The sequence below is a fragment of the Amia ocellicauda genome, chromosome 5 (genome assembly GCF_036373705.1).
Source record: "Amia ocellicauda isolate fAmiCal2 chromosome 5, fAmiCal2.hap1, whole genome shotgun sequence".
Lineage (NCBI taxonomy): Eukaryota > Metazoa > Chordata > Actinopteri > Amiiformes > Amiidae > Amia > Amia ocellicauda.
The window spans coordinates 6,984,795-7,007,957 of NC_089854.1; the positions used below are offsets into that span (position 1 = coordinate 6,984,795).

At 38.9% G+C, this 23,163-nt stretch overlaps 1 protein-coding gene across 1 annotated transcript in view; it reads left to right on the forward strand.

The window, feature by feature from the left end:
• syt6b (synaptotagmin VIb) overlaps window positions 1–23,163 on the forward strand; it is a 73,868-nt gene that overhangs the window by 16,128 nt on the left and 34,577 nt on the right. The window contains exon 2 of the mRNA XM_066705666.1: window positions 8,628–8,690. Within this exon, the coding sequence (XP_066561763.1) occupies window positions 8,628–8,690 (63 nt within the window). The remainder of the gene's footprint in view (window positions 1–8,627; window positions 8,691–23,163) is intronic.

Here is a 23,163-nt window from a genome sequence, read left to right on the forward strand (position 1 = left end):
CGCTGCAGCGTAGGAGACGTTGATATAGCGATGCGTTTCAGGGATATGTTTGTGCAGCGGCCAGGGCCACCTACAGCCCTAAAAATCTGATTGGACGTGATGGCTGTGCAATAGCTTGCAAAAATAAGCTGTCAGGTCCTTGCAGTTTCTCAGAATGCAGCTGTGCGGCAAAGACAATCCAATTGCACATGTTGAGGACACTTTTATGACGACTAATGATTAATGCATGAGTGAATGGCACATGTACTGGCCTGCGAGGGGCTTTACAGATGGAAAAATACACAGCACAGATGTATTGCAGAAATTCCTCCATGTATAAATGTACTGTGATGTTCAAATCTTTTTAATCAAACATGGTAATACTTGTTTTTTTTGTCTAATCCTTTCTCTGTATAACAGGACCCCCTCATCCCCACCCCACCCTCTAATGAAACACATTCCTATTCTTAAATAAGTTGGGAAGTTCAAACTATAATATACCTCCTGTATCCTTTCTGAATCTTCACCAGGTTTGAATTGCATTAGTATGTAGACATGACATGGCATCTTTGCTAGACATTTATGACTACATTAATCTAGAATCCAGGTAAAGTTTTATCTCGATAATTGCTAAAATCAACACTATTGTCATACCTGTTGGAGCTAACCAGTGGGAATGATTTTAGTACAGAGGTTCCTCAGTTCACAGCAAGGCTATTGCTTTTACAGATTGTGGTTTAGCTATCGTAATGCATGACACCCACTCATTATGTTAAAAATACATCTAAAGAAGCACTGATGGCAAAAGCAATTTTCATTTTCTTGTTTTATTCTAATTATCAAAATCGCTTTCTTTGTGTGAATCGCTTTGTTTAATTCCATCAGGCTGATGGAGCAGGGGGGGATACCTAGAAGGAACAGAAATAATCGTATTTAATAATAATAATAATAATAATAATAATAATAATAATAATAATAATAATAATAATTTCAGAAAATAAAATTGTCTTTATTCTGGTGAGTGACCGTGAACATTACATTTCCATTACAATTATATTTTGACATTATATTCTCTGTGCCAGGAACAAGAAAAACATATTGCACACATTATTAATACAATAATTTATATACTGAAGCACAATACTGTATAACCTGTGGCGACTGCAGCAAGATGAGGTGAATTAACATTGAAATACACTATGTCTAAATAGCTAATGCGTAGTAGAAACGCCCTGGGGAGACCTTGCTAAGTATAGACGCAGGACAGTGAATTATGAACTGAAGCTGATATTAATAATGTCCAAAAACACCAATGAGGTGTCGAATCCGTTTACAAGGTAACCTCAGAGCTTTTGAAGCAGGAATATTGGGTTTATAGATCTCTGCTTGAACTCGCCTCAATCAAATGGCCATGTGCGATGTGTGGTGTAACAGACCCCTTCTGATTAATGTGGGTTTGTTGACTTGAAAAGTGTGTTTTGTAATACATAAACTCTCACCTCGCAATGCTACATCACGCGGACTCTGGATTCCTCCAGAAGATCAGATGATGAGAATCCATTTGTTCAATACTTCATTCATCCTGTTCCACGCACTTTCTATTCAAGTGCACTGGAAAACTTCACCTTGCAACAGCTGCTTTTATACTGCTGCACAGAACGAGTGATTTGCATTTTATTGTGTTCTGCGTTTCACTTCTATTCGGTCAACCTGCTCTGTGACTATTGCAGAATGTGCTGTTCCCGATGCTTGTCTGAGTTGTTTGTGATGAAAGTCTGTGCAATATTGACCGAACCAGACAACCTGGATAAAGACATAAATAATAATAAAACATCACGCTTAACAATAATGGGGACATATTCCTAATAAAGGTGTGTATGAGTGCATATGAGTCCTGGTGTCCCTAACCCACCAGGGAGGGACAGGGTTACAGCCTAGGTTTGGGGTTAGGGTTTATACATGTGATCGTCATCAGAGTTCAGAGGAAGTGCATGAAGCATTCCTATGTTATTCCTGTGGTATTTCTCCATTAAGTCACATTTTGTAGTTTTATGGAAGTAACTTTTAGCCGCACTGTTCAGCTGACACTGAGTCCTGAGATTATAGTGGAAATCAAAAACACATATATTATACTGGAGCTTGGTGCCTTGCCTTATAGTTTGCTTCGACTAAGTTGACAAGTTTATTTATTTATTTCTCATGTATGTATTGTGCGTTTCTTCTGATTGTAGATTATTCTATTTAATGCTTCACAGGTTTTTGTGTGCCTGGTTATAGATTGTTCTGTTCCTCTTTTTATTTCCGATGATTGCTGCTGATACCACTGTGTACATTCGTCTTGTCTTGTATGCTGATTTGATTTCTATTTCCGTTGGTTTAAACATTTTATTCATGCCTGGTCACTGCATTTTCCGTGTTTATGATTTTTCACACTTCAGCGGGAGTTGTTTAGTAGCTGCTGTTGTTATATTGCTAATGACTTATTGTTCAGATTAATTTACTTTGATGGCTACATTTCCTGAGCTCTTTGTATTACAGTACTCTGCTGTAATAATGTGCTTTAGGACTTTAACATTTCCATGCTGCAGATCAATTATTATAACTTGTCTTAATGTAATCATATAGAATGTATATGGGGGGAAAATGGGAAATAATTTCTTAGTGCAATGTACAGTTGAAATGTTCACAGGGTGACATTGTCAACAAGCAATAAGGACATAAAAAAATAAAAATTAAATAAAATAACCATTTTATGATACAGTAAATCCCCAAAGGGAGTTCCAGCAATGTTCACTGAAGATTTGAGCAGCAAAAGACAATGTTTGCAGATGAATTGTGAGCAACATTTTTAATAATTTACTAATACATGGATTTTTCTAAAAGCTGACTCCTTTTTCTGATGATTCTGCTTGGTTTTTTGTGTGCGTGTGTTTTATTTTGTTATGTTCTATGCTGGGCTTTGTTTTGTTTCCTCCTGAAGTGTTTACATGTAAACCCATTGGCTCTTTTGAAAGGCAGCCTCTGTTTTTCTGCCTCTCTCGCTTCGCAAATAGTATTTCTCAGTTGGAGAGGGTTATATGTTGAGTGCTGATACAAATAGGTACATATAACCCTCTTTGTGCTGATCAGAGGATTTCAAAACTGACAAAAAAGTACATTTGAAAAGACTCATAAAGGGGCTTCACAACATTTTGCAGCTGAAAACATAGATGCTTGCTTGTGGTTTTAGAACTGCTTATAATTTTGCCCCAATGACATTTTTTACGCATTTGGTTGTAAAACGTTGTGGCTATTCAATCAGTACACAGTCACCCATCAAATTCACGTGCCATTCCAGTAATATGACAAGCAACTGAGCAGGAACAGCTCAGACTATGCAGATACTGAACACCACACCATGTACAGAAAGTTCACAAAGACTGACGATCTCAGGTGCATTTTTTTAAACTGCTGACAGTTTGTGTTACATTTGTATACAGCTGGGATGCTGCATTGTGATGCACAGATTCAGCTCCACTTCAATCGTATTGGGGCTTCGAGATTCTTATTTATATTCCTGCTTCATTTTATATCGGCAGGTTTAAGCACTACTTAATACAAAGTGCTGTGGTGTAAAAAGTGACTGTTCAATGTGAAGATTGGGCACTTTACAGGGTATTCTCCTTTAATTGCTACATTTCCTTCACCATAAAACAAGACTAAAGCACAACCAAGCCCCTAAGTGCACTGATGATAAGAACGAAGGATGCATGTGTTTTGTTAAATTTACTTGTCTGTTTCAGTCTGTTGATGCACCTCTTTTAATGGTATGGCTTGAAGTAGACATTTTCGAATCTTTGGCATAGTGTACAGAAATCTGCATAAAGTAAAGTATTTTTCCTTCCCTGTTTCCTTTAGAGTCTTCATTCTGTTTAATTCTATGGAAATGGTTCCTTTTTTCAAATTGTTCTGTACTGATTAGTCACCCCTTCCAGTGCCGAAGGGTGACATTCAAAGCTGCACCTTTTGTGAAGAGATATTTCAAAATTACATAGATTTTCGAATGCGTTCTTTAGTAAATTAGTCTAAATATGACATTTAGTAAGTCCCCTACCGCATTTACCACCCTCAGTTGCTGGGTTCAAATGTGCACAATGCTCATGTAAGTTGCAACTTTGATCTTTTGTCTGTTTTCAGTTTTGATTAGGCCATCTTATCATTGTATTGCTAGAAGCTTAATGTTACATGATCTTCATCAAGCCGGATCTTGGAGGATCCCAGTGAGTCAGCGTGCACAATGAGTCTTGGTAGTTTGTTCCCTACAGCCACGGCTCTTTTTGATGAAGTCATGCCTGGTATTCTGGGTCCTAAATCTCCCTGAATTTCATTTTCCATGTGATGTGTCTGGTACTTTTTGTCTGTGTTGAGTTAACTTCTCTGAACTATTGATGCAGACTGGCTTAGGTTGTATTTCCAAGGTGTTTTAATCTCCTAAATCAAATCTCCTTCTGTCTTTGTTGCTGGAGACTACTGAGATGAATGGGCTCTTAATCTGTTTCCATTGGGTCTGAATTCCTGTGTTGCTTGCCTTAAATAAAATAGCAAGAGTTGTTGCTGTATCTTCCAGTCATCACCTTGCCTGAGGTGAAATTTCCTCCCTGGCTGGTGTTCTATGGTTTCTGTCCGGCCTAATCCGCATGCATGCTCTACCTTGGAGTCCTACTGCTTTGAATATAAGATTTAACCTCTCAGGCAATTTTCCAGTCCACCAGTATCGCCTGCTCTTTTTTTGGTCTCTTTTCAGAAGCCTTTGGAAGTGGCTTGTGAATAATGTCCACATGCCAGCAGGCCCCAGAGGTCCACTCTGATTTAAGTGCTTCCAGTCTAACATGAAACCATCATCATAAGAGCTACAGTGTCCCGTAAAGCAAAACTGCCTTCGCTGTTACTTGGGGCGGACACTCAGAAATAATCTATTTTCAGACGTCAACAGTCAACATCTGGCAAGATTATACACACTTTAGTTTTGTAAACACTTGTAAATATTTACAATGTTGCATTGAGTTACTCCATCGTCACAGTCATATACACAAGCCCTGGGCATTTCCTCTTGTTCTCTGAACTGAAAACCTCCACAGCTTGGCTTTCAACCATCTTCCTATTGTAAGTCACTACTCAACTTCACAAATTCCAGACCCAAGGATATTGTGGAGGAGGTGGGAAATGGGTCGTGGAAACATCTTTACTTTCTTACCGAGCTGATTTGACAACCAAAACATTAACCACATGCAGAGAGGAGAGTGGTTTGATTATTTATTCAGATACACATTGAAATAGGAGTAAAATGCACTGTAACTGCACTAGCATTACACTGCAGTTACGGTTTATTCTAATGCAGTTATATCCACCACCAGGGGTGAACTGGGACTAAAAAACGGCCCTGGACTCGTGGGGGGCGGCTGCTCACATAGTGCACTCTGGGGGAACTCGGGGGGATGCCGGCGAATTGTGGTCCGGAAATCCTCACAGGACAACCGGCCCACATGGGAGTCGCGCGGCCCACCAAACTAAAAAATGGTCCGGCCCTTCTGGGATTTGCCAGAATTGCCCAATGGCCAGTCCACCACTATGTATACACGCATAATGTTGAAGCATGTACTTGTATTAAACTATACTTGTATTATGCTTTATTTAAATTTGTACGGTATTATCGTATGGACAAGAAATACATAATAATAATACTGAGAGCACAATCATATGAAACTGTGATCTCTATATATAAAAAAAAAACGCTGTGACATATAAAAGATCTAATCTACGAAGTATCTCTAAATGAGATAATAGAGCAAGTCCTGTAATGATGTAATGTAATATTCAAATTGGAGCTAATCTGACTAATCTGCTGTATACATGCTGTAACTAAATCCCTTTTCACACTTGTACACGAATGTATTCGAGTTCATAAAAAGAGGCATCACGTGACCCCCGTCTGCATATGGACGAACCAATTGACTGTGCTTGGCTGTTCGAAGGAGCAGGGGTGACCCAGGGTGATGGTAGAAAGTGCATGCCATACTTGGATAAAATAACCTTATGCTTTTTTCTTTCTTGTTTTTATGAATTGTAGTTAGGGATCCTAGGAATGTGGACACATTATTTTTCCATCTTGTCAAAGTTTTTTTTTGTTTTTAAACACACAAACACAAAAGAACACTTACTATTACTTACACTTGTGTATAAATCAATACAATCAGCACAGCCATTTACAATTTACACCACTGACTCAATTACTTTGCGGTACAATTAAAATATACTATACGCGTGTAGCTCTTAAAACTTCTGTCGGCTTCTCACTCTCTGATTTCCCCAGTGAGAGAACCTTGTTTTCCTTTTTAGTGGCGGGCATTCAGCAGACAGAAAGAGCCTGTGGAAACTATCTAATTTCTCAAGACTATATTTGTTCTGGGGAAACAAGGACAACGCACCATTTTTGAAGGTGACCCCTTATAAACCTTAAAATGTTTTTCGGTTTGGGATCCAAAATCACATATAGCCAGCAGGCACATTCACACAAAGAATATTTCACCAAGGTGAATTCTTATGTCTGTAGTATCCTTGTGTATTATATTTTCCACTCATCTCATTGGAGTCAAATAAGTATTTACCCTAATTTACTTTTCCAGTTTCTATGCCAAGCTCAGTTTTCTAAATTTCATAAAGGAATTGAATGACAGGAAAGTGGGGTCTGGAATCTGAGCTATCAATGAGAAGGGCACAATAGTTGTGTGCTTTTTTAAGTGAAAATCTGTGTGGATGTCCTTTATGGTTTGAATCCACAAAAATAAATCTCACGAGAGACAAAAATGGAACAGAGTAACTTGCTTGCCTTATATTTGTTTAGTCTTACTGTAATCTTTGATAATGCAATTCAATAAAAATATCACAGAGATATCAGTATCAACACATCTGATCTGAATAATGTTCTCCTTTAGTGTCTGCAAAGCTGTGAACTGAAATTCACTGCTAGCTGATGAAAAATGTCACACTGATAACAGACCAATGAAAGAGTAAAGAGATCATAAAAACCTTTTTAAATGTCCTCTCAATCTATTACCTCCGCAATAAGCTAAAGTTGGACTGCACTCTATTCCAGTAAAATGGCATTTATGACAGACTAAACCTTGTTAAACTTTATTGCCGATACCCAAGGAATGTTTTACTCAGAAATTTTAAAGTTGTGAAACATTTGCCTTTCCGTTATTTCTGTTCCTGTTTAAAAGTCAGCAACAGACCTGGCCAAAAACAGGTTAGCTGGTTCGATGAAGTAATTAAGAAAGATAGGAAGTGCACATTTAAGTTGACACACACAAATGACTCAAAGGGCCAGCATATATTTCCTGAGCTCTCCAGCCCACAGCCTTGCTCACAAACACGAGAGCTTTCAGGAAAAGCAGTTGCTAGCATTCATTTCTCATCCAAGCTCCACTATCACTTGCTGGTGCTTTCTTTTGCACACAGCTCAGAGCCTCTAACGAGCAAATTGCCAATTAAGCTTTTCAGCAGCAGCTCCATGCAATTCAATTAGCCTGTAAGATAGTGCTTCCCTGTCACAGAAAGGCGAGTTGATTAAAAAGTAGAAGAAGAAACAGAAAACAGAAAAATAAGTCTCCATTCAGGGATACAGATATCGCTCTGTGTTGTTACTTCCGCCCTACTCCGGTCAGACCTAGATACATGTGTTGAACCCAAAGCTATTACAGTCTCTTACAGGGGACAGAGTTGTGTAGGGAAACAAAGGGCAACCACGACAATTTTCCAATAGTTTTCTATTTTTCGTTATAATAGATTGAGGGAAATTGAAACAAAATTTTCAATCAGTGTTTTCGAACCTTTTTCAAAGAAGGTTTAGATCAAACCCCTGTAAACTGTAATTGAACTAAAGAAAAAAAAAAAGAAAACACCTTTTATTGCTTATGGGTTTAATCTGTGGAAAATGATGCACTTGCAGCATTTATCATAAACCCCCGGTCACCTCATGAAGTTTTATTCCGGGTGCTATTTCACGCCAGGGTTCGTTCTTATTCAACACTGCTGAAGATGTAGTGGTGTAAATCTCAGTAATTGTCGACGGTGAAAGGCTGTTATCTTTCCACATGAGATGCACCACAAATAGCACATTATAACCTAGGCCCTTCTGCTCGCCAAACAATGCTTGTGTTTTTACAACATAATGACTTAAATCGGTATAAATCCATCTGTTTCTGGCCAGAGAAAAAAAAAAACCTCTCTATTTATTGATTTTATTATTTTAATACATTTTTTAGGACATTAGGATCTGACATTAGGTGTCCGTCACATTCACACCTGTGTTTGATATTCATGAAGGTCTCTTGTTAATATTTATTTATTGTAACTAATGCAGTCCCTGCTTTTTTTGCTCTTCTATTCAGTCCAAGGGCGACAATTGCTGATATGATAAACAAAATAAATACCCCCTGTGTTGTAGCTGCTGTGTCAAGGCACAGAAGATATTTAGCCAGCGCTTGTAACTGTTCTCCAGGGTGAGGGAAGTAGCTGCTCTTAAGACACTTGCAATACAGTATCTCGCTTGCTTGCAATGCCATAGAAACCAAGTACAGGGTACACCGTATGCTCATTCAGTCTGTAAGCAAGGGAGGGTAAGGATCGGGCAAGCAGCGGCTGTAAGACAAAGGCTGAACAACCTCTCAGTGGTAAGTGCCGCTATCAGTGTGCATCTAATTAATTGTAACTGCATGTGCTGCTTTTGTGTCTTGACTACAAATTGTATTCTTTCCCTATCTTATCTGAAAGCATTTTGTTTTGGGGAAAAGAAACAATTCAATGAAGGCAGTTTTGATCTGAGTTTTTTTTGTATCAACAAAGCCTTTCAGTTGTCAGTGGGGTCTTTTTTCCCCTCTCCCCCCTTTTAGCAGCATTGTAGTGATAAACTGTTCACAATCATTCATCTTGGAGATGAAAGAAAATCGACTCTCTGATCTCTACATGGAGAAGTCTTTTCTGTTGCCTTTTTTTTTTTGTTCTGTTAATTGATTTCATTATCACTGCAGGATACTGTATTTTCTACATTAAATTCAGTTAGTTGAAAGCATTTTTTTTTGAAGAGCTTCAATTGCTTATATGATACTTATTGATATCAGATTAAATTAGATTAGTCCACAAACACCTTCCACTACCCCAACTTTGTATTCTCGTCGCAGACTTATTTTCTGCCACCAATTCTTCTCTTGTTCCAATAGGGATTTATTTTCTCAATGATATTATTGTTTCACCTCTTCTGCATAATGTCTTGCTGTTTTTGTACATGTGGAAACAATTTGCTTGTGAAAGTTACTAAGCCAAAGATGATAGATACTGTTGCAAGCGCAGAGGAGGGAATTAGGAGCTCTAGTCATAGCAATATGATAGATTTAACACTAGTGTATGCATATGTTTAAACCATCTGTTAGGAATCGCCTCTTTTCAGATTGAATTTCATCCGTCAATGAGTTCTTGCAATATTATCAGGGTGCATTTCTGCAATTAATCTGAAATTATAATGAGGGATAGATCCAGAGAAGTGCATTAGCTACATTTACACTGTGAGAAGACTGGGGAAAGGGAAGGTCCAACTCACAATGGATCTATATATTTAAGAGGGGGGATTTATTGGCAGTTTGATGAATGCGCATTTCATGGTATTCAAGTCATTATTTTTACTGGATAAATGATATACCCTTAAGCAAACAAATTTAATGTTTTTTTATTACCTATTCCACCTTTTACTTCTCTCTAAAACGGCTTGATGTTATCAACAATGAGACTTTTTGCGTCTGCTAAACAGCTGTTCAGGATTTTTTTCCCCTGAGTATTATATTGTATCAGTGGTCAATGGCAGTTGTCAAACACTTGCAGCTCTGTTGGGGACCACATTAACTTTCATCGTTCGTTTCTTGCCGTTGTAGACCAGGCTGGGATCAGGTGGCGTGTCACTAGAAATATATCTATATATTATATTATGACTATATTATACAGAACATAATGTACATGTTGACGTGATCCGTTCTGACGGGCGTTTCTTATGGTTATGCCTCAGGTCTCAGTCCTGGGACCGCTCGTGTCCTACAATGTGGTTAATGACTTCCCTCTTGAATGTCACATGGATTATGTGTGTAGGTTTGGTATAATAAGCCATACGACCGCATAACTGAGTCTGACAGAGTTGCGCCTCTCTGCGTTCAGAGACATGCAAACTGCAAATAAGTCCTATTCTTTGCATCCCCCCATATGCATCAATAGAGAACAGCAGCTTCAGTTAGCAGCAAATGAATTAAATAGCAGCCTTCAAATGAACTATACTTGGGTCAGTTCCTTACATTCAGTAGGCATTTGAATGACGAGATGGCTACCATAGGCCAGTTTCCAGTTGGGTGGTAATTGCAGTGTGCAATTTCACATGAAAACCTCCATTATTTTCTGCTAATTCATACTTACCCTTGTGTCCGGAAAAGTTGCATAGGAATAGGTTAGTATCTCTACTGCGTTACAAGGCTCAATCTCATTAGCTTTGGATGCCAAGCCATGGGGATGTGATTTTACAGCAGTGTGTAGTTTGGGGGCTTTCTTGACTATAAGGATGTTGCTTTCTTTTACGTTATGAAACGCTTATTTACTTCGTAGTTTAGTGAGGTATCAGATTAATCAATGCTATCACAATGTAAGTCCTTCTTGCCGGTTTATTTTGTTTTTTGCCCGCCACGCTGTATGATAATACTCCTTTAGGATTGCTATAGACACGCTCCATTTGTATTACTGTATCAGTGCTTGAGAAGTCAACGTGGTGTGTTTTCATGAAGAGAAAGATTTTATTTTTCTTCCGGTGAGGAATAAGATCAGTGATGTTAGTTACACCTTTAAAAGGAAATTATTCATGAATGCGAAAGACCCCTTTGTCAAAGCCTGGGAAAGTTCTTGATATATTTAGAGAGGTACTTCTACAATGCAGGAGCATGCAGGGCAGACATCAATACAAGTGGATCAATTATTTAATGATCAAGTGAATGTTACATGGGTAAAAAATGGATGCTGAGAAGACAATAACTGACCTTATAAAAAGGTAAACCTTGACATGAAAGTTTAACGAGGAATAGCTAATCCTAATAACGCATATTTACTATTGCTACATATTCCATGTCTTTATTTTCCCATCTAAAAGTATGGGTTTTGAAGCATTAAAAAAAAAAAAAAAAAAAATTAAATACACCATCTTCCATGGCATTCTGTGTTTATTTCAATTAGTCTCTACTAGACGCAAGGAAGAACTATAGTGCATGTCCAGAGAGTCCTCTCCAACATAGCCCTAGAAATCAAACCGACACATTGAGCTGATACAGCCATCAGTGCGATCCACAGAAGCAGCCCTGTCACGGTGCTGGGTCTGCAGCTGATTGCTCTCATGAACCAAGACCTTGCACCACCACATAAAGCTGATTATTATATGCATTGCCACTGTGTGTCTTTCTTTTCAATTCTGCCTTCCTTTCTCTTGGGTCTGCTTCCTTCCTCTATAGAATCCAACACAAAATGAGCCACACTTGGCCAGGGAGACCCACAATGAGTGCGAAATGATGAATCCGATTATCTCAATTGAATCTGCAGTGATTTGTGAGTGAGTTACAAGTTGTGGCTTGACAGCTGGAGCGTGCAGCACCTGCTTTTGACTCCCACCACCTTTACAATATCCCCGTTTTAGACTGATTTGTGTTTTTTGGAAAATACATATGATTTCAGTTGCATGCCCAATTACACCAAAATCCCAAATTTGCCCAACATCCAACAAATCACTAATTACAAACTTGTAACAATCACATTTCAATATTTACAAGTAGTAGCGAGTGACTTCTGACAATAAATTAAACCATGGCTGGGTACAAGAGAGGAATCTGCTAATACACGGGAAGGTCGAGAGTTCAGAGTATATTACACTAGTTCAAGAATCAGATGTGTTCTTGATCCAATCTTATAAAGGTGTTTTATAGTAAGGAAATGTTACTGATTTACATACTACAATATAAACTGCCAGCACTGTAGACCACAATGTAACACTTTCCAACACGGTCTTGTAGTTTCTTTTGCAACCCTGCATTTAAAATGTGAGCATTTTCTGATCAGACATCTTACTTTACATCCCATAATTCTGTGTGTGCTAGCGTTCACAGCAGTGATTTCAGATCTTCAACATTAATGGCGATACAACACCAAGCCGAGCTTAGAAGAACAACGGACCTGCCTGTGTTCCTAAAAAGATGGACGTGCTACACAAAATGATGCCTGAACATGAACAAAGACAGCACCAAGACAAAATATATTTTATTCAAAAAATAGTGTCACTAATTTGTATTATTATTATTATTATTATTATTATTATTATTATTATTTATTTCTAATCAGATGCCCTTGTCCAGTCGAACTTACAAATCAACTTGTTGATTCTTTGGTTCAAATATTAAATGATTATGATGTACTTAGCTTGAAGGGTTAATGTCAAAAGAGCTAAAAGCAAAGATAAATGCTGGACAAATCAGGTTTACCACAGAAACACATCCTATATATTGTCCAGGTAGTGTCTGAGAGTCTGGAAGATGCAGGCTGAGGTCCGTGCTTTGCCATTACTGTTTGACATGTTCTTAAATTCTGTCTTCGGACGTTCACTGTTTTGGCCCTTAAAATGCTTAAAAACCAAGTGTGACTTATAAATCACAAACATTGAACAGGCTTAACAAAACTATATTGTCCCAATTTCGCAGGCCTCTGTATGTGACATTAATGCCACACTGGGTTCCTGAGGTTTAAAATGACAATCGGGAGTCGAACAATCTCTTTTTACAGTCTCAAAATGGGGTGATCTGAATGTAGAGTTCAGTGAATATATTTTACTGTGATGCTATAATGATGCACATTAGATTTTTTTCCCTCCCCAGTAGAATTTTAACAGGATTCAAACGATCTTTACATAAATGAGACAATTTGCATAGTTTGCATGGAATTGAAATGATTTGTTGCATTTAAAAAGTAACTCTACAGTGTTCGTTCATTTTGCACAGACGAGCCACGGGTTTAGATTGACCGGTGGTTTTTCATATACTTGTAAGTCCTTGGTGGCTCAGGCAGAATACTGGATCACTCTTTTAAAGAACTTTAAATACATTTTCAAGGGTTTAATTGCCCACTTAGTTGTGCTACCTCCCCAGGAAAGGTTAATTGAAGGCTTTTAATTATGATTATATTTGGGGTCCAGAGGTGAAGCAGATATTATTAAGAACTTTAAAACAAAAAAGATGGATTAGGGCTGCTTTTGAACTGTATTGGAGAGTAAGATATTTTATATTGAAATTAAGGTTCCTTCTTATTTTTAAGTCTTTTAATTAATGAGCCGGAAGGCAGATGCTTCTTTTAATCCTTACATTTTGCAAGTAAATGTACTAAGAATGAGTGGCGCAATAGATGTCAGTATATATGTCATAGCTGGCATTGATCCCTGTTTTGTTGTGTAGCCATAATTACATTAGCTGTTTATTCCTTGACTTTTTAGCACTTTTATGAGTTATGGAGTATAACATTTTCTTTGATAAGATCTGACATTGTCATTGACAATATTTCAAGAAAACCTCCCTGCGCTCCTCATTTTAACAATGTAATATCCTGAAATAGCTGTGTGTAGATAAATAGTATTCATCAAGTTTTGGAAGAACTAGACTGCATGGAAATGAACATAGGAAATGTTCTGAGTTGAAAGAGGTGATTTGGCCCATTTGACACCTAGGGGGGAGTCAAAAGCCTTTTTTTGTTGGATCTCAGTGTATCCGTTTCAAATAACATGGCTGGGTAGCTTTTTTCCCCCAAGCACCCACAACTCTTGTGTAAATACATGTCTCCACCTTTTAGTCCTAAAAGCATCTGAATGTCATCTTTGACCCAGCTTTCACCTTTGTGGCTCTAAAGTGTATGTAATGGTGTAATTTATCATCAGTAATATACTTGAAGTACTGTTCTATGCTATGAGGTCAGGGGCAAAAGACAGTCAAAATTGTATTTCATCAAGGCTAAGATAACCATAATGCTCTTCTCTGGTGAGCTTTCAAACATTCTCTCTCTCTCTCTCTCTCTCTCTCTCTCTCTCTCTCTCTCTCTGTGTGTGTCTCATCTCTAACATCTTGCTCAACCTATCTTTAAGCTGAGCTAATGCATTCAGTATACATTCTTAAGTCTGTCCCCAGATGTTAATGGCGACGAGGGTACTTTTGTTTTTGTTTTTATTTATCTTTTTTGTTCTTGAAAATGTTGCCCTTGAGGTGGAAATTAATTTGTTTTTCTGTTTCAATTGCTGGGCTTTTACCACGTCTAAGCTGACAATTAAAAAATCTAGTAAAAGACAGATTTGACCTGCAGGGATATATTTGGTTTTTGGCAGAGTATTTTATTTATAATGTTTGTAAAATGAAGGAGATAATGTTAGAATTAATTACAACAAGGATTTTTATCCTGCCCAAGGCTTGAAGACAGAACTGCCAAGTGCTTTCAGTGTATTACCAAATGGGAGCTTCAAGCTGTGGTCTTGGAAGATAAATCGCTGGTGGTTAAAGTGTGAATCCTCATTCTTCTAATGAATCTTTGTTTAAGAGTCTTGCAAGCTTTTCAGGCACTTAAGACTGTATATTCCTGTCAACACTGTGAGATGAAAACAAGGAAGACTGTCAAAGAGGGGGTGGGTGTTTCTGGGCCAAACAAAACTAGTTAACCCCAACAAATCTATGCTCATTATATCCATTGGTTGAACTTTCCCATGTGCTTGCAGGGTCTTTCACATCATCCTGTGGTCCTAAATTATAATAAATAATTATAAATCATTCTCTATGCCATTGGACTGAGGTTGGACCAGACATTTCACTGTGAACATAACTTGTTAGAAAAACAGTAGAATTAGATGAGGGGTTTTGTCCAGAAGAAGGGGACAAATTTTGGGAGTTTCCTGTGACAGAGGAGAGTAGACAGTTATGGGAATAGAGATGTGCATTGCATTGAGTAAAGTAACCCATACAGCTGGCATGAAAAGGAAAAACCGAAGACATTTCCTTCCCCTGTAGCACAGGTGTACCTGTAACTAGACAGGAATTTTGTGTCATTGATAACTTCTTTATATAAACTGTTAATGTGTCTGGCTGCCGTTTCTTGTGTATAAAACCTTTTCAATAACATACATAAACGCTAATTTTCTAGAAACTCCTTTGCCACGGATTTGTCTCTTTGCTAGGTTTGCATCTTTGACTGTTACTCTTAGAAACTGTGGAGTACAATCTGCTGTGCGACATCAAGTTGGGAAAAACAGCCCATCAATCTTGGTGTATTCCCCCTCGCTGTGTGCCGCAGTGTTTGCTAAGCCCTTAACCTTTTGGTAACCTCCACGATTAAATCTTTCACCTCATACTTTCTGCTCTTCTAAGAATATGGTTTCATTATTAGTTTTAATCTGTCAAACTGACAAATAGGGAGACCTTTATTTAAAGTGACTGGATAAATATTAGTGCATAGTGTTTTTTTCTTTGCCTCTAGATTTCAGAGGTGCAAAAAAGGTTTTATTCTATTTATAATTGCCACCTACCATAAGAACGAACCAGTATCCCTGCATGAAGTTGTGACATCCCAGTGCTAGCGAGTTTCATCTGCGTTGATTTGGGGACTTTTGATTGTTTGTTTATTCCCTGAGAGTAAAATTATGTACAAAACTGACAGGAGTCGGTCAGTGTCTGTTTTCCGAACCTCGCCCCGCTGCTTTGCTGTGCTTTTGTGTCTCCAATTACTTTTAATCTCTGTGATACTTTGGCCATTTTTCTTCCTGTATGTGTTTTGTTCAGCACCACGAGACAAATGTCAAGGAAGGGGTTGTCTGATATAAATGCTGTTGACCATCACCAACAGTATCATCAGCTCGCCAAAGCAGCCACCACGAAGGAGAGTGAAAGAGCTCTGTGTAATTCTGGAGGTATCTAATGCATTAAAAAACTCAACACTAAAGCGTATAAAGAGATATCCTTTTCACAGCACAATGCAGGCAAATATTTATGCACTTGCCTATCCAAGACGAAGGGAGAAATTCAATATTTGGCACACAATTACAAAACTAGAATGGTGCTGGTGGGTTTTCAAAAGTAAGTTTGCAAATGGAGTAGTAGAGCATGCAAGGCCTAGATTCTGTAGCCATTTGAAGTAATGGAATAACAGATCAAATACAAAGGACTGCTCATAATGTATTGAAGAGGCTATAGATCTAACTTTGGCATTAATGATGTCTTCAGTCCTCTTGACAGGTGGCCACTGGAACACTCTGCCATTCCCCCTCCTGCAAGGCTAATGTTATATAATCCCCCAACTTCTTCCCTGCCTCTTTTATATCTATTTGAATTGCTTGTGATGATATAGTTAATAGCTAATAAAAAGCACTGTCTTACAAGTCGCTTACAACATCACAGCTGCGACAGAACTGCAGAACTGCTTATATCTATAATATAAGAGCATGTGACAAACATTTCAACCACATCAGATTGGAGGAATTGTGACCGAGACCTCGACACATTTGACCCTATTCAATTTTTCACACTGGGGAAGGTAGCGGGGGGGATACAGTAGAGAACTCATTATGCCTCCCCACCGATCAGCTTTCTGCTTCTGCCGGCTGTGTGAGTCTCGGCGCAGCTAATGAGCAGTGGCTGCTGTCACTCACCAGCAAAGGAATAACGCTCCAGGTGAAGACAGGAGGTGCTCTTCAAATGTGTCCGTCGTTTTGTGATTTTTGGCATCACCCTGGCAGTTTTCCAGGGGAAGCGCAGCAGGCTGTCTGAATGGCATGTGTGTGCTCCCTGGAGGGGCTGCTGTTTAATGAAGTAGAAAGTCTGTTTTTGGGGTGCGAGAGGAAATCCTCAGCAGAGACGCCTCGGAGGAGAGCGTCTCCCAGCTATGCCTCGCCGGCACCCAGACTGTCTCTATTACCGGCAGGGAAAGGCCCCTCAAAACAGAGCACTTTGATTCATTCGTATGCCATTACTGTAATGTTCTCCATAGTTTCGATTGGGCTTCTGGCATTCATCATGAGGGGGTAAAACCTGTCATGACAGTCGGGGGAGTAGATTTCCTTTCAGAACTGGGGGGCATATGCATTTGTAGTGTGCCACCGAGCTGTCGGGGAGGGCGGTTCGATTTCACCCATGCATCTAGAAAATAGAAACATTTAACACGCCTCTGAAGTATGGGGGACACCTTAAAATCTCAAAGTGATGAAGTAGATACACAGTGTGTGTATGTGTGTATGTGTGTGTGTGTGTGTGTATATATATATATATATATTGGTTTCAGTGATTGACAGGCACCTTCTGTCAGAGTATAAATTCTCAAACATTGATTTTCCCACTCCAGCATTTCTTAATCAGGATAACAAGGCTTTGAGAATGAAAATAGTGCCCAGTTTTTTGCTGGATATTAGAAAAAGGGTTAGCAAGATGTATTTAAGAAAATGGGACTGGAAGGGAAAATACATGGGTAAGAAAGAGGTGTATGAGAGGGTAATTTAGTTCTGTGACTTCTATGACAGAGACTGCTGTATAGGAACAGACCGTTTATTTAAATGGCATTACCAAAGGACACACACCTAATTTCAGCAGCCCACTCTACATTAGAGGGATTAAAGAAAAATAGGATCCATGTCTTAAATTACATCATAAATCTGTGATTTAAGACAGTCAATAACAAAAAGGTTTTTGTAATTGATCTTTTTCCTCTAAACTTATTTAAATTTGGTACTTACATTTTTAGCTACATAATAATAATGAATAATATACAGTAGAAATGGTTTATGACTTTGAGAATACAAAACACTTGGTTAATTGTTCCTTAAAAGCCTATCATTCTGCACTTCAATTCAGTCCATGGAAAAGGTGCTTAATCATTTTGAATAAGCTTCTTTGTTAAAATGCTATGCTCTGATGTAGACTTACTGTTAAGCTTCTTCTTAGTGTGTTAAAGGCATAGATCTGATCATTGATGAACTATTGTGCTGATTAAGAGAATGCCACTGATTGTAAAAGAAGGAGGTGATAATAAAATCATGAATGTCGTGTTCTGCAAACAAATACAAAAGGCTTTTCTTGCTGCATGAAGTATGTTTTCCTGTACGAAGAGTGCTATGTAAGAGCCGCATGCAGTGAATTTAAAGATCTTGAACGATGCGGTAAAGTGGAGAGCAAACCAAAGAGAAGGCAGTGTGAGGACTCAGCCCAGGCAGAGATTCTGCACACTGCATGTGTAGTGTAGTTACTCTACTGACCGTACAATAAAATATATGGCATCTCGAGAAATATTTAATTGCTGTATGTGGAAAATGTGTCTTTAATGCACCAACCCTGGAGAAGAGGAGAAGATTGTCTGTGGAGATGCTGCCTCTCAGTGTTACAGGCAGCATGCCCTCAGTGGCAGGGGGTAAAGGTCAAAGGGGTGTGTGTTCTCAGTGACCTCTGACCTCAGTGACTGGTGCAGCTCTGTGCCAAAGAGACAGCCCACTGGCTATATCTATCTACAAGGCTAATCTATTTGCAAGGCTAGTAAATATAAATTAGTACACACACACTTATGTATATGCTACAATTTGCCTTAATAAAATAAGTGTGCGGGTACTAATTTATATCTATTATCTTCATTTTTTCACTGGCACTTTATAAGATGTATGTTTTATCATCTTTTATTTGCTAAGGCTGCCAGACTGAACCCAAAAGAGCATTGTTCTGACTTCTGAATATTTCATCACAAAGTCATCTGTTTAAAAAAGAGGTCAGGAGTGGAAGGGAAATATGTGAAGTGATGACAAGAAGGTGCCAGAGCACTGAGAGTAAACCCTGAGCCTCCTCTGCCGAAGACACCACGTGTGCCTGCTGGTGTGGTGGATAACACTTGTGCTGAAGTAGGCAAATTTCAAATATAGGAAACTCATAGGCCTATATATTGTAGACAGCAGGCTTTTAAAACAAATAAGTCTCCTGAACCTGCGGTTTGTAACGGAAGTCATTGTTTGTGTAGACTTGTGATTGTGGCATGTTGTCAGCGCTTCATGCGAAACTCCCCGAAGTGTTGTGGGCTGGGCATGAAAAACATACGAAACCCGAATCCCTTAAAGTCATCAGAGCTGGCTATCTACGTCTTAAAGGGTCCCTGTGTATTTTATTACACCACACTTGGTAAAGTGTGTATGTAAAAAATATATATACAGTATACTATTAACTGTGAGCGTGACTGCTTGTCTTCTGCATCACCAATTTTTCTATAATCTTGAGGGCTTTGTTTGATAATGGCTCTTATTCATATGTGTAGAAGCATTATTTTAATTTAGTTAGATTGCTTTAATTATATACCTTTGTGCGGTAGAAACTGTGCTTCTCCCAAGACCTTTATCTAAGCTTTGAAACAGAAGCAATAACATTTTCCTTGTCCTTAGACTCAGGGCACTGATAACAGTTTGTAAACTGTAATTAGACTTTTAATACCGTAGGAATTTTTCGAGACACCTTACCTAGAAGAGCAATATAGAACATCTTAGCTTGACAGATTACAGGATTTGAAAGCTACCTGGTGTGACAGTTGGCCTTATTGCAGAAATGTCTACAAACGAGTGCGATTTATCATGGAGATTTTGTGTAGAATGGGTTAGCTGTGACTGAATGGATGAATCGGCAGTTTCCAAACCTGTCAACAGCGAGCCAGAGCACACGCTGATAAATATTTACAAGGCGCTGGACAAGAATAACACAAACCTATCTAAATGTAATATCTGAGCAAAATGGTTTTGAAACTGGTGGAAAGGTCTCCCGTGTGAGTGGAAGTTAACTCACCGGCAGTTCAATCACACACACAGAGATGGGCTGTTTTACCTGCATTATCCTTTTAAAATTACATTGCCTTCCCCCATAAACTAAAAAAATCACAACACTTTGTTATAAATGAAATTACATGTTTTGCTGATTCTACAAAAGCAATTCCAATTCCTCTTTCTCATTTTTTTTTTAAACCAGAATTGATCCCACTTCTTTATGTATATAAGCAACACATATACACCAATCAGCCATAACATTATGAACACTGACAGGTGAAGTGAATAACACTGATAATCTCGTTAGTGGGTGGGATATATTAGGCAGCAAGTGAACATTTTGTCCTCAAAGTTGATGTGTTAGAAGCAGGAAAAATGGGCAAATGTAAGGATCTGAGCGACTTTGACAAGGGCCAAATTGTGATGGCTAGATGACTGGGTCAGAGCATCTCCAGAACTGCAGCTCTTGTGGGGTGTTCCCGGTCTGCAGTGGTCAGTACCTATCAAAAGTGGTCCAAGGAAGGAAAAGAGGTGAACCGGCGACAGGGTCATGGGCGGCCAAGGCTCATTGATGCACGTGGTGAGCGAAGGCTGGCCCGTGTGGTCCGATCCAACAGACGAGCTACTGTAGCTCAAATTGTTGAAAAAGTGAATGCTGGTTCTGATAGAAAGGTGTCAGAATACACAGTGCATCACAGTTTGTTGCGTATGGGGCTGCGTAGCCGCAGACCAGTCAGGGTGCCCATGCTGACCCCTGTCCACTGCCGAAAGCGCCTACAATGGACACGTGAGCATCAGAACTGGACCACGGAGCAATGGAGGAAGGTGGCCTGGTCTGATGAATCACGAGTTCAAGGTGTTGACTTGGCCTCCAAATTCCACAGATCTCAATCCAATCAGGCATCTGTGGGATGTGCTGGACAAACAAGTCCGATCCATGGAGGCCCCACCTCGCAACTTACAGGACTTAAAGGATCTGCTGCTAACGTCTTGGTGCCAGATACCACAGCACACCTTCAGAGGTCTAGTGGAGTCCATGCCTCGACGGGTCAGGGCTGTTTTGGCGGTAAAAGGGGGACCTACACAATATTAGGCAGGCGGTCATAATATTATGGCTGATCGGTGTCTAAGTAAAATTATTTAGAGTGTCAGACACCTACTGAGTGCCTTCTCCACACAGCCTCGCCAGCACAACAACATACACACAACCTTCCCTGCTGCACGGTTCTCCGCACTGAAGGGGGGAAATGCTGGCCTGGTATTACACACTTGACCCTACTGCTGTACTGGTGTCTGTAGCATGTGTGTTAGAAAGAGGCATTCCTCTGCTCAGGGATACAAAGATATTAGTAATCTAGGGATTACAGCAAAGAAGGGCAATCAATATTGTGTGCTCTTCCGCTCCCCTCAGTGCCTCTCCTGGAGTGTATTTATTCTGGTCCCAATTTTCTTGAAGGGGTTAAGGTCAGGTGAGTGACAGGAGCCAGCACATCAATTTCACATCAGTCCGCCATAGAAATCCTATCAGATCATTTTCACATATTCTACGGTGTTTGATACCCCAGTGAAGCTATAACTACGCCCTTCCAGACGTGTGACCAGGCTGCAGGAATCTGTAACTGGGACAATGTACTGTCCATTGAGAAGTTCATAATTCTTCCTGTGATGAAGTACAGTACAGTATGAATTGGACTGAATCTATTGGGTTCGCTTTGAGCATTCAGGTGTACATATTGTTCATTATGAGGGAGGGATAGGTGGTTTTATAATAAAGTTACATGAGCAGCAGTTACTAATCTTGTATACTATTAATAGACCTAACATAACAGACTGATATTAACAAGCACTTTTAAAATATATATTAGTTGATAAAAGACAATTATAATGTTTGTTCTAACATTGTGAAGTTTGTATATGTGCTTGAATTGCCAATCCTCACCCTTGATATCTGGTAACAATCACATCTTGTAATGGATTCGAACAATGGAGCTGGTTGTGTTTTGCCTGCTTTCACTTATTTTGCCAGGCTAGTCCAGTGAGCAAATTCATTCACAAAGGTGTAGAACTGCATCGATTATAGTTTTATAGGTTTTATATTAATCTTGTATCAATTGGATTCATTAACTGTTATGTATGTAACTTCGTCATAAAGTGGGTTTTTTTTATTTCTGTTTCCTGTTGCATGCATAGTCGAGGATGATATTTACGGTGGGAGTTCGGGAAACCTTGTGGGTCTGACTTTCGGGGCATGTTCGTTCAGCCACACATGATGTGAACAGAAAGGGACAAGTGAAAACAATCCAGATCACACCTCTTCTCAAAAAGCCATGCATCAGAACTGTGATCTGTCCGCATATAATATTTTTTATCTGATATTGCGCCAGTTAAGGATTAAGTGTGGATGGTTCCCTACAGGCAGAATTAAACTATTATCATTGTAACACCCTCATACAAGGCTGCATATGGGTATCCTTCCTATATCAAAGAAAAGGGAACAAATAAATGAAGTCTGGGTATAGATTGTTTTATGGCGCTGCACTGTGTCTCTTCAAAAGAATTGTTTAGATATGTGAAGGCCATGATTTTTTATTTTTTATTTTTTATTTCCCCCAGTGAAATCAGTAAAGCCGTATCCAAAATTTCGATATAACTGAGGAGCGCACGTGAAAGATAAATGGCAGTTTTTATTTCCTTAGAAATGCATGCCATTTGTTTGTGGAACACGTCTGCATCACTATTTTGACTGATAATATTATGACTTCATTATTGAAGTGGTGACTCTCTCTCTCTCACCATTATGAACACAGTCACATTATAATCTTACAATGACAAGTTGCAATAATTAGAGGTGTAACAAACAATACATTAATTAATTATTATACAATAATACAATATTGCAGTAAGTTGTGCAGAACAGCAAAGTACAGTGCAAGACTATAACCAGTACTATAGCAAATAGCAAATCACATGTATAGCAATTATGTATAGCTAAGGATATAATAAATCTGTCTGTGATCTGCTCTGAAGTAGTGTTGTAATGGTGGTAAAGTTTTTTCCACTTTTAAAGCACAGAGATGGATCCTTGTGTGTGTAGTTGCAAATGGAATAGGTAAACTTTCATGGTAAGTTCAAATTAAATTTTAAAGAAGATAAAAAGTCTTATTACATGCCTTCTGTGAAAGCAAATAGTCACCCATCAAATTAACTTCTACTCTTTAAAACTGACTTAATTGAATCTGACTAAGGATGCCAATCAGATTCGCACCTTTACACAGCTGATA